At 37.7% G+C, this 10,746-nt stretch overlaps 2 protein-coding genes across 2 annotated transcripts; both read right to left on the bottom strand.

Moving 5' to 3' along the window:
* Positions 1-3,728: 3,728 nt before the first annotated feature.
* On the bottom strand, positions 3,729-4,343 carry LOC113769713 (GDSL esterase/lipase At5g03980-like). The gene is made up of 2 exons (XM_027314119.1): positions 4,005-4,343; positions 3,729-3,962 (listed from the first exon to the last, which is right to left on the bottom strand). Exons 1-2 carry the CDS (start codon positions 4,341-4,343, stop codon positions 3,729-3,731), a joined length of 573 nt encoding a protein of 190 aa, XP_027169920.1.
* A 75-nt stretch (positions 4,344-4,418) lies between these two features.
* On the bottom strand, positions 4,419-4,868 carry LOC113769697 (acetylajmalan esterase-like). Its single transcript, XM_027314117.1, has one exon. The coding sequence runs from the start codon at positions 4,866-4,868 to the stop codon at positions 4,419-4,421; it is 450 nt and encodes a 149-aa protein (XP_027169918.1).
* Positions 4,869-10,746: the final 5,878 nt, after the last annotated feature.

Below are 10,746 nucleotides of genomic sequence, written 5' to 3'. Positions count from 1 at the left end.
ATTCCAGCCACTGAAAACCCTAGTTCTTCAAGTTCTTGGCTGAGTTAAAAAAAAAGAGAAAAAAAAGAGGCAACACCGGCCACGAATCTTGATTCTTAGAAGTTCCAAAATTGATTCGTATTGTGTTAAGGGACTCTTGAAAATGGTTGAACTATCAAGAAGAGTAGATAGCAGCCGTTATCCCTTTCGTAGTTCCATTTGGATTTGACTAGCTAATGTGATTTGGAAACAAGCTGCCAGATTACCTTAAACATTCGTGAGTTGTAGCCTGCTCAGTCCTTGTTCTATTGGGAGAAGGGGTTCTATTCCAGAAATTTCCACTGTTCATTATTTCCTAATTGGTGCAACAAGAACAAGTGTCGGTAAACTCTTTAGGTTATTGTTCTTGAGTCAAATCATTATAGTTTTCTTGAGTCAGTTGTTTAGCTTATTTTTCTAGTAATTCTAGCCATAAAACTCGTCCTTAAAGTCCAGAATTAGTGTCCAAATTTCCAGTTTTGTGTCGGGTCATTTGCTAATTGTTTGTGTCACGTAACTAGTAGTTCCTTGTGTCAATCATCTAAGTATTCTTCCAGCAAATTTCCAGCTTTAATTGTTCCATTTTCCAGCGTCATTCACTTCACACCAAACCTGATTGAGTCACATTTGTCTTATATTGAGCCCTTAAAGTCAAGCGCTACACTTGTGTGACTTCTTTGGTAAGCCAATATACACTTGAGGAGGTTCTAACTTCTTCAAAGGAGTGAAAACAAGGCCTTGATTGGTGAGCTCAATAGAGTGATTATCTATTCAAGTGATACACGAGTGTGAGAGTATACACATGACGGAGTGAAGTGAGGAAATCTTTTCGTCATTAACAATTTTTGCAGGTAAGACAAACATGTCAAGTGGAGGTGAAGGTGTATCTCAACCTTTTGATGTGGAGCTTCTTACCTCGACTTTGGAAGTAAAGTTTAGAAAGATGCTCAACCAAGCCTTGGAACCGATCCAAGAGGAGCTTTATAGAACCTGTAACACTAAAAGCCACTCCAAATCATCTAAGGGCAAAAGCACATGTGGAAGAATCCGATAAGTCTAAGGTTGATGTGGAGCCATCTAAGGAGGAGTCGTGGTGGGAGACTTACCAACGCCTCCTTCGAGAAAAGAAATGAAGGAGCAAGTTGATTACAATTCTCAAAAATCTCTTAAAGAGGATTGTGTTGAGGCTGATGCTCGTGAACTTCAACCTACACTAGTTCAAAATCAAGAATTAGTTGAAGATTTATGTGAGCCCAGTGACGTACAACATGAGTGTGTAAGCAATGATGTAATACTTGAGAGTGAGCAAGAGATTGAAAAATCTAGAGTGTTGAATGAGAAAGAGGAAGAAAAGAGGGAAAGTGAGCTGACTTTGAGTGTTAACAAAAATGAGAGTGAGGGGACTTATTGCCTTTCTAACAACCTTAACATTGCTTTGTCTAGTGCTCGTTGTTTTATGCATGTTAAGAAAGCAATTGCAATATCCGATGAGCTGATAACCGCCAAGACTGCCTATGGTTTTAAAGCTTCTAATTTGCCAAGAGTGAAGGCAATTGAGGAGTTTACTTCCAAGGCATGTGGATGCATTGCACGTGTCAGTGTCAATCAATTGCAAGATGTTGGTTTTTGCACTACTTTCTTTAAGGCGTTTCAATTGCCACAATATTGGTACTCTAAAGAATTTTGGAAGCACGCTGCTCATCATTTGTTTCAATCTAAGATATGCAAAAGGCATGCAAAAAGTGTCGCTGTTGTTGCCGTGACTTATCCATGGTTGCTTCAATCTAAGCACACTGATATCGGGGGTTTCAACATTGGATCCGTAGATTCCATTTGCTTATTTACTGTGGTTTTCTATCCAGGTGGAAGATGTGCAATGTTCTTTCTATCATTAATATTTTTCCCCAAGATTTAAGGGCAAATCTTTTCAAGAGGAAGGGAGGGAATGATGAGGACATGCAAGTTGCCGGTCAAGTTCAAGATGATCCAATTCAATTTGGTTCCGTTACTGGCTCACTCGCAAACCAAGCTTAACAACCAAATCAACACATTAGTTCATGTTATTCGTTAATCAATTGAAGGTTCAAAGATGGTTGAAGATCTTAATCAAGAAGAACATTCAATTGTTACATTACTTCAAGTGATCCAGCAAGCTAGTCCCTAGAGTCATTTGTTTAGTCGTTGTTTAAATATTGCATTCGGCTAGCTTTTGTCTTAGATGCATGCCAAATTATTTAGTTGCTGTTTTGAGTTATTTTTCATGACTTTTCTAGTCATTTTTGAGGTTATTAGGGTTGGCCAACTTAGGGAAGACTTAGGGGGCCGAATGGTCAACTAGTTTCCTAGTTGGAGTTGATTAAGTGTCTTGTAAATTCTATAAAAGAGTTAAAAACGTTTTTTCCAATAATAAATCGAATTTTCCAGCCAAATTGAGAGGTTGTCTCTTGGCTTTTTTGTGAGCTCCTTTTGAATACTTTAGAGGTTCTATTGAGTGTTCAACCTTGGCTTATCAATCAAGAATCACACTTGATTGTGACACCGTTCTACCAAAATCTCGGTTCGCTAACTCATTAGGTTGTGGGTTGAGATAATATCAAGAAGTTCGCATCTCGGGAGTTAGATTGGATCATAGATTTTTCGTTGCCAAACTTGAATATCACCATCACGATCCGGGTTTGTTGATCACGAGCTTCATATGCAACAGAGATTGTATCATATAGTGGTGACTGGAGCCGAACTCACCCAATGTTTTTTTACCAAAAAAATAAAAAGAAGTTTGGCTGTGTGGTTTAGGAATCAATGGTACATGGTTCAAAAAATTCACAAGACATCCGAAAGCAGAAGGTAGTTCACAGGACTAAAAGCGCCGAGGCTACAATGAGTGGGGCCAACATAGTAAACAAATCTCAGGAAATGAAAAGAAGGGGCACGGGGGGGGCTGTGGGGAGGATGGAAATTATTTGGGGCCGATTATGCTATTTTTAAGGAGGGCAAACTGCATTTAAAATGTAAATTTTAAAATTAAAATCTTATATGAATTGAAACAATAAATTGAGGTCAAATGACATTTAAATATTTTATAAATAAGAAAAGCCACACAAACAAGAATCAGTTGATAGTGTGGTGCATTTGAGTTTGCGTATATTACAAAAAATAAAAACTGCCAAATTAACTAAACAATGGATTTGTAAAATTAGTGAATTTACCAAACAAATTATGGTAACGTATACTTATGCTTAAAAGATAATATGTTATTGTAGATAAGATTAATTTTACAAGTATAATATAACTTCATTTACCGATTATTTTCTACACTTTGATTCAATGTAGACGTTTTTTTAATACGTATGTATGTTATCAATTGATTTATATCCTTATATATATGTGTGTGTGAGGTGATTCATTATTCATGTATGTATTTATGATATATGTAATTTCTGAGTATTTTATATATGTTTAGATGTGAATAATTGAATATAATCGATATTTTTTTTTCGCCAAGAACTTGATAAAATTTTCATAATCTTGAACCTAGAATGATAAAAACTGAACTTTCAAAAAGTAAGTGCTGAAACAGTTGGTGACGAAATTAGTCCGTCACAAGGGCTTCCCATTAGCTAAACTAAACTACTGGATTGAAAAAGCAAATTCGGCATGAAGTAAAGTACCACTCTAGGAGCTTGAAGAACATAATAAAGTTATAGACTTGTTCAATGATGGCAGCGCAATTTCCAGAAAAGATCAGCTTGCAACCAATCCACTGTCATGCGGTAAGCCTCCTGTGTTAAATGAATTCCATCCCAGCTGATGTATCTTTCGGGATCAGGGCAAGTCGTAACACCTGGAAATCCACACATCCGTGTCTGATTGAAGTTGTACAGCCATCCAACTCCACAACAAGCTTTGTGTAGCTCGAAACCTTTAGGTTCACCTAGTTTGAGAAGCTGTTCATATGCAGCGCAGTAGTCTCCCTAGACGATTGTTACATGTGGGTACTCTTCTTGCAGCTTGGCAATCGCCTTCTTTAGGTGATCATTGTGGAAAGTTGCAAAGCTGTTTAACAGCCATATGCAATGATTCTGGTCGAACTCGTCTACTTCACTTTCTAGCCCAAACTTTGTAAGATAAATTGGCAGACAACCCATCGGAAAGTTTCCAGGAACCACTATTGTCCTTGCTCCAAAACTAATAACTTTCTCAACAGCATGCTTAATTTTGGCAACAACTAGAGGTACCAAGTCTTGAATCCTAAGCGTATCTCTAGCCTCATCAAAGTATTGAAGGAATGTATAATTATAATCGTTGCCGCCGATTTCACCCACCATAAATAGAGCGTTTTGAAGCTTCCTTTCACAATCGTTGTGGCAAAATTTGTGAAAGTGATCTTTCATCCACTGAAGTTATACGTCAAGGGAACTGCTGGTCACTGGATTTCTAACATGATGACGGGCAAGAGCAGCTGATGATAGTACCGTAGCACCGGCTACGGCAAAATTTGCTACATGCTCAAAATTTTCCTTTGTGTCCTTGATCGGATTCACGAGAGGTAGACCCAGCGCCTGGGCAATGTAGTCAATCATAAGAAGTCCATTAGAGCAACGACCAGTGGCTTTGCGGTGGGAGAAGGTCTGACCGTAGGGGTTTCTGGCGAAAGGTAAAGCGGCTCCAAGTGGAGATTCCCTGATCAAATTCCCAGTGTCTGATATGGAGTCCCCAAGTTGGTACACTTGATCAAAATGGCAGGCACTCAGGAGAGGACTAGCATCAGCGGATGGTGAAGGAGAAAGAAGCAGCAAAGCAGATGCAATAACAAAGAAAATAGCAGCAATGCTCAAGCCCTTAACAGCCATTATTGCTCAGAAAACAAAATGTTTTAACTAATCCGTGTGGCATGTAATATTACAACGTAGTACTATCAAGGTTGCTAAGTAATTATATAGGATTGAGAAAGTGTTATAAACCTGTTGGAACTTGGATAAAAAATTCGAATCCGTAGGCGAAACCTAACTGGATTTGTTCTGCATATGTCAAACCAAAACAAAATACAGCCAAAGTAGCACAGTAATTTTTTTCGTAAAATTATCTCAAATAATTTACTATCTAAACGCACGCTTTATTATTTCTTTGCTTACTTCATGTTTTTCGACCCCACCCCTTTGACGAACTCGTATGTGGCTCTTCTGTTGCAATTGTTTTGCATTTTGCACCACAAATACACTTGATTTCACAGCACGCTTAGCTGTCAATCTCTCATTGCACACAATAGCCTTTCGTTATGTAGCTAATTCTGTAAACTACCCACCGTAGACGGATCCTTGTTGAGCTGTTTCCTTATGGACACTTGAATGACCGAAACGAAAGTGGTGTAAAACCATGACTGGCCCTTCGGGGACATCTCACAAAATTGGAACGTGACTGAAACAAAATGAGAAGTATACTGTTTAGGTAACCACAGATGGTCCCTTGGGACATCTCATAAAATTGGAAGTGACAGAAATCTAAGAGGTGTATTGATTTAGAGCAAATTATCTGATTGCCCTTCAAACTATTAGGTCAGTACACTTTTAGTCTTCCAGCAATTATTTGTATATTTTCAACCCTCAAACTCCTAAAAGCAAATACTTCTGATCATTTTTTCTATTCAAACTATTAAACCCAACGAACACTACACCATGCACAATACACAAGCAAAAATCTATTCAAAACTAGCAATATTCATATAAATTTGAGTCCAGATTTTGAATCTACTAAAAAACAGTCTAAAAGTGTAATTTCATCTAAATTTGATAACACTAGAGTAGTGATCAACAACGATCAATGGCCGATGATTGGCATGTCATAGTTGTAGTGGTGATTAGATGTGATTGGAGAAGATAATCAAAATCATGCCATTTTAAGGAAGATTTCATTAGGAGTAATAGTTGAAATTGACAGAAGGGGTTAGAGGGCTAAAAGGATACAAATAATAATTAAAGTGATACGAACTTGATTCTCCAAGGACCGCTCGAGAAGAAGTCGAATCGATCAGGCAGTGGAAGGATCTATCTTAACTAGGTTATGGAACAATAACTACCTTACTAGGCCTAAAGAGAATCTGTTTCTGGAAACCTAGTAGATTGGTTATTGGTTTGAAAGAACAAGATGATGTGATCATCTTGCCTTGATCACCAAACTAAATACTGGATACAGTTCAAGAAGGACTTTGTGTTCCATCAAGGAACTCCATAAAAGGAGAAAAACTCACTTTTATTAATTCATCTCTAAAAAAAGTTGTCTTACAATGAAATAGAAGAGGCTTATTTATAGCTAAACCTAAAATACTAAAACTAATCCAGTTTGGACAAGAATTTAGTCACTTATTTTTCTAACTACTTTTAAATGGCTCAAATAACTCACATAGCTGGCCATATTTATTCATAATAATGACTAACTAATCAACTAAACAAGAAAAAATCAAGCAAAACAAAAGAAATTAAAAACTCGAAGATCACATAGCTGGCGCTCCATCCCCTCCACGACTTCATGTATTCCAATGGAGTCTTGAATATCATGGATTGGGTTGAAAAGGCTCTCAACCATCTTGACTCGAGCTAGTGATGGTCCTACTACTCGTATCATTCCCCTCATCTCGAAAGCGATTTGTCCTCGAATCGAGATTTGGCCAAAAGAAACTTGCGGTTGGGCAGATTTCCTTATGGCTGGAATTGGAAGCTAGAATTTCTGAAAATTTCCCTTTTTCCCAGGCAATTAAGGATTGGAAATAATAGCTTTAATAGACTCCCGAAGATGCTACGAATCGGACAGCAAAGGAAAGTTGAACACAACGGGAAAAGAAAAGTCACAGATTTACTAAACCTAAGTAGGCTAGGAATTGGAAACCTTAACGACTCTTCTATGACTTAACCACAGATGGATACCAAAAAACAAATAAGCAAACACAAATATACGAGCCCGCCCGAAGGTATGAACTCGTATCCCACACGCCCAGGATCTAGACGAAGAAATCAAGTTGATTGCAAAATAACACTTGACCCTTCTAAACCCTAAGATTGTGAACCTTGAATCGAATCTCAACCCACAATCAAATGATTTAGTGAACCAAACGTATTGGTAGAAGAACGCCACAACCAAGGTGGATACTTGATTGATAAGTTTGAATTGAATAACTCAAGAGAACTCTCAAGTATTCAAGAAGGGCTCTCTTGGAGCAAGAAAAAAGTGATAACTCACATATTTCTGAAAAATTCTCGATAATGATAAACATTGGAAAAACTAGGCTATTTATAGCCTTACAATGACTCAAACCCTAATGTGGTTTGGACTAAAAATCCAACTAAGATTTGGCCTCTTTGAAGACTAAGCTGGCCGAATATTAACACTATAATTACACCACTAAAACCGCAATTAAATTGACAATTAAACCCTTCACTTGACACTACCAATAAACGACATCACTTACTAACAAAACAACTAACTAAACTAACTTGCTTCTACTCTTTATGAATGACAACAAGTTGTAGTAAAGTAACACCATCAATTCAGCTTTGAATAATCTTTATAGATTTCGAAGGGAGCCGGTTCTTCATGTTTGCATCATTCCCCTCCTCTTAAAAGTGATTTGTCCACAAATCGATGGTGCGCTTAGAGGACAGTAACGTTGGGAATAGATGAAGGACCACGAGCCAAACCATATGTTGTTTGGTCAGCCTCAGGTTGCTTTCGAACAAAGACATTTGCCAAGACAAGAACCAACTTGTGTATAACTTGTGGAAATTCCAGGTTGCACTCCAAAGCTCTCTTGTTAGCCTTTGGTCGTGGATTTGCACATTGGGACTTTGATTGTGCAAAGGTGTAAAATCCATCACTAGTTGACATTGATTTTGATCATCTTGCATGGACAAAATGGGAGCAATTTGTTATATGGATGAGGCACTAAATAACTCGTGAAGGACAGCTTTGGGATCTTGCTTGACACTCAAGTTCTCATCTTCCAATATATGAGGCAGCAAACATTTGAATTTCACTTCATGAGGGTTACTTGAACTAGCACAAGTTGAAGTTGACAAATTGAGCACTTGGCCACCAGCTTTTGGATGTGTGAATAAGCATGAAAGATCACCATTTTTAGCTGAAAAAAGCATGAAATCTAGTTGCAAGTCTTTAATCAAAGTTGAAAAATTTTAGGCAGCTTTACAACCTACAAAAATAAAATAACCTTCAACTTGAAACAAATTAGAAATTGGATAAAGAAGCAATGGAACATTATTAGCTAAATGGTAACAAGGTATAGAACAAGATTTAAATGCGAAAACTCCCTTTGACACTTCATTATTCCTTCAACTTGAGAAAGCATTGCTGGCTTTTTACACTTTCATTCAAAATTTGCATAAGAAATACAAGTGTTAGGATGGAAATTATGCTCAAAAGAAGGTAAAGATGATGAATGAACCATAGGTGGCAAATAAGAATCAAAATCTGAAATTCTCCCTTCATGGTGAGTTTGAATTAATTCCCCATTGGAATGGACAGATTTGAATTGAAATTGTTCCATGAAGTGATCACAAATAGATTTAACTCCTAGAAGACAAATTCCATGAAGGTATGGACAGATTTGATTTGAAATTGTTCCATAAAGTGATCCCAAATAGATTTAACTCCTAGAAGACAAGTGCCGATGTAGTGGCCGATGCTTTAAGTCGCCAAGTGCAAGTAGCAAGATTGATGATTAAAGAATTGCACTTGTTGGAAGAGATTAGTATTTGGAACCCTCGTCTCAAACCGAGAAAAGTGATTCTTGGGAACATTGTCGTGAAATCCATTTTGTTGGATCGTATCAAGGAGGCACAAGAGAAGGATTCAGAGGTGCAAAAGTGGTTGGAAAAAGTTAATAAGAGGGAAAAGTCAAATTTTAATCTAGGAATAAATGGTGTACTAAGGTTTCGAAACCACATAGTGGTGCCAAAGGATGAAGGGCTAAAAAGGGAAATCTTAGAATAAGCGTACCGATCTAAGTACACGGTACACCCTGGAGGAAATAAAATGTACCAAGATTTGAAGAGTCTGTACTGGTGGGAGAACATGAAGAAGAAAATTGCTTGGTTTGTCCATATTTGTTTGATTTCCCAGCAGGTTAAAGCCGAGCATCAGAAACCGTCTGGTTTACTACAACCTTTAGAGATACCCGAGTGGAAATGAAAAAATATCACCATGAATTTTGTATTTGGATTACCAAGGACACAAAGAGATCATGACACTGTTTGGGTGATAATAGATAGATTGACTAAATCGGCTCATTTTCTGCCGATTAGTATGAAGTACCCGTTGGAGAAATTAGCAAAGTTATATTTGGATGAGATTATAAGGCTACATAGGATACCTGTAAGTATTGTATTTGACCGAGACCCTCGGTTTGTTTCTCGATTCTGGCAGAAAATGCAAGAAATGCTAGGAACTAAGTTGAGTTTTAGCACTACATACCACCCCCAAACTGACGGACAGTCGGAAAGGATAATTCAGACCCTTGATGACATGTTGAGAACCTGTATTTTGGATTTGGGAGAAAGTTGGAGTAAGTATTTGACATTGGTGGAGTTTGCATATAATAATAGCTTCCATTCACCCATTCAAATGGCTCCGTATGAAACACTTTATGACCGTAAGTGTAGATCTCCGATATGTTGGGATGAAATAGGTGAAAGAAAGATTTTAGACCTAACTACAGTACCATGAATTGAAGAGGCGTATGAAAAGGTGAAATTAATACGTCAAAAGATTCAGACAACCCAGAGCCGTCAAAAGAGTTATGCAGATAATCGAAGGAAGGATTTGGAGTTTTCGGTTGGAGATCAAGTTTTCCTTAAAATCACGCATCTGAAAGCAAGTTTGATGGCAGGAAAAGGAAAGAAGTTGCAATCGAGATTTGTAGGACTTTATAAGATTCTTCAACTTGTGGGAAACGTGGCCTATAAGTTGGAACTGCCATCAAGTCTGTCTCGAATTCATAATATTTTTCACGTGTCTATACTCAAGAAGTACCACCCAGATCCCTCTCATGTACTGCAACCAAAAAATATTGAGATTGACGAGACACTGATGTATAACGAGAAACCGGTGAAGCTTTTGGATCGTAAGGTGAAGGAACTAAGGAATAAGTGAATTCCTCTGGTGAAAGTCCTATGGAGGAATCACGGAATAGAGGAAGCTACTTGGGAAGTAGAAGAGGAGATTCAAAAGAAATATCCAGATCTATTTCCGAATCAAGATATGAATTTCGTGGACGAAATTCTCTTAAGAGGGAGAGGATGTGAGGACTCATGTTTTATTTCTTAATTTAGTCATTTTATAATTATTTGCCCTAGCATTATTTGATTATTCTAGTATTGCATGAATTTTCCTTAAATTTCATTTTTTCGCGAGTGCGTCGAATGTTTCTCGGAAGTCGTGTCGGTCCGATTAATTGGAGGATTGAGGAATTAGTATTAGACTCATAAGTGTGAGTAATTATAGTGTTAAAAGAATTTCCTTGGAGGATTAGTGTATAAGTGTACCAAACAAGAGAGAAAAGTGGTAGTACCAAACCCTATTTCGTACTTGAGGGTTGACTTTTGTGCACACTTTATGGCTACCTTTTTCATTCTTTCCCTCCAAGAAATCAAACCACAAAACCCTCACTCTCTCTCTCCTCACTCTCGGCCTACCCAAAGGAAAAGAAAAAGAAAGAGAAAGGCT

The sequence above is a fragment of the Coffea eugenioides genome, chromosome 1 (assembly GCF_003713205.1).
Source record: "Coffea eugenioides isolate CCC68of chromosome 1, Ceug_1.0, whole genome shotgun sequence".
Taxonomy (NCBI): Eukaryota; Viridiplantae; Streptophyta; class Magnoliopsida; order Gentianales; family Rubiaceae; genus Coffea; species Coffea eugenioides.
The sequence above is the reverse complement of the archived record's forward strand: the minus strand, read 5'-3'. Positions and strand labels throughout refer to the sequence as shown.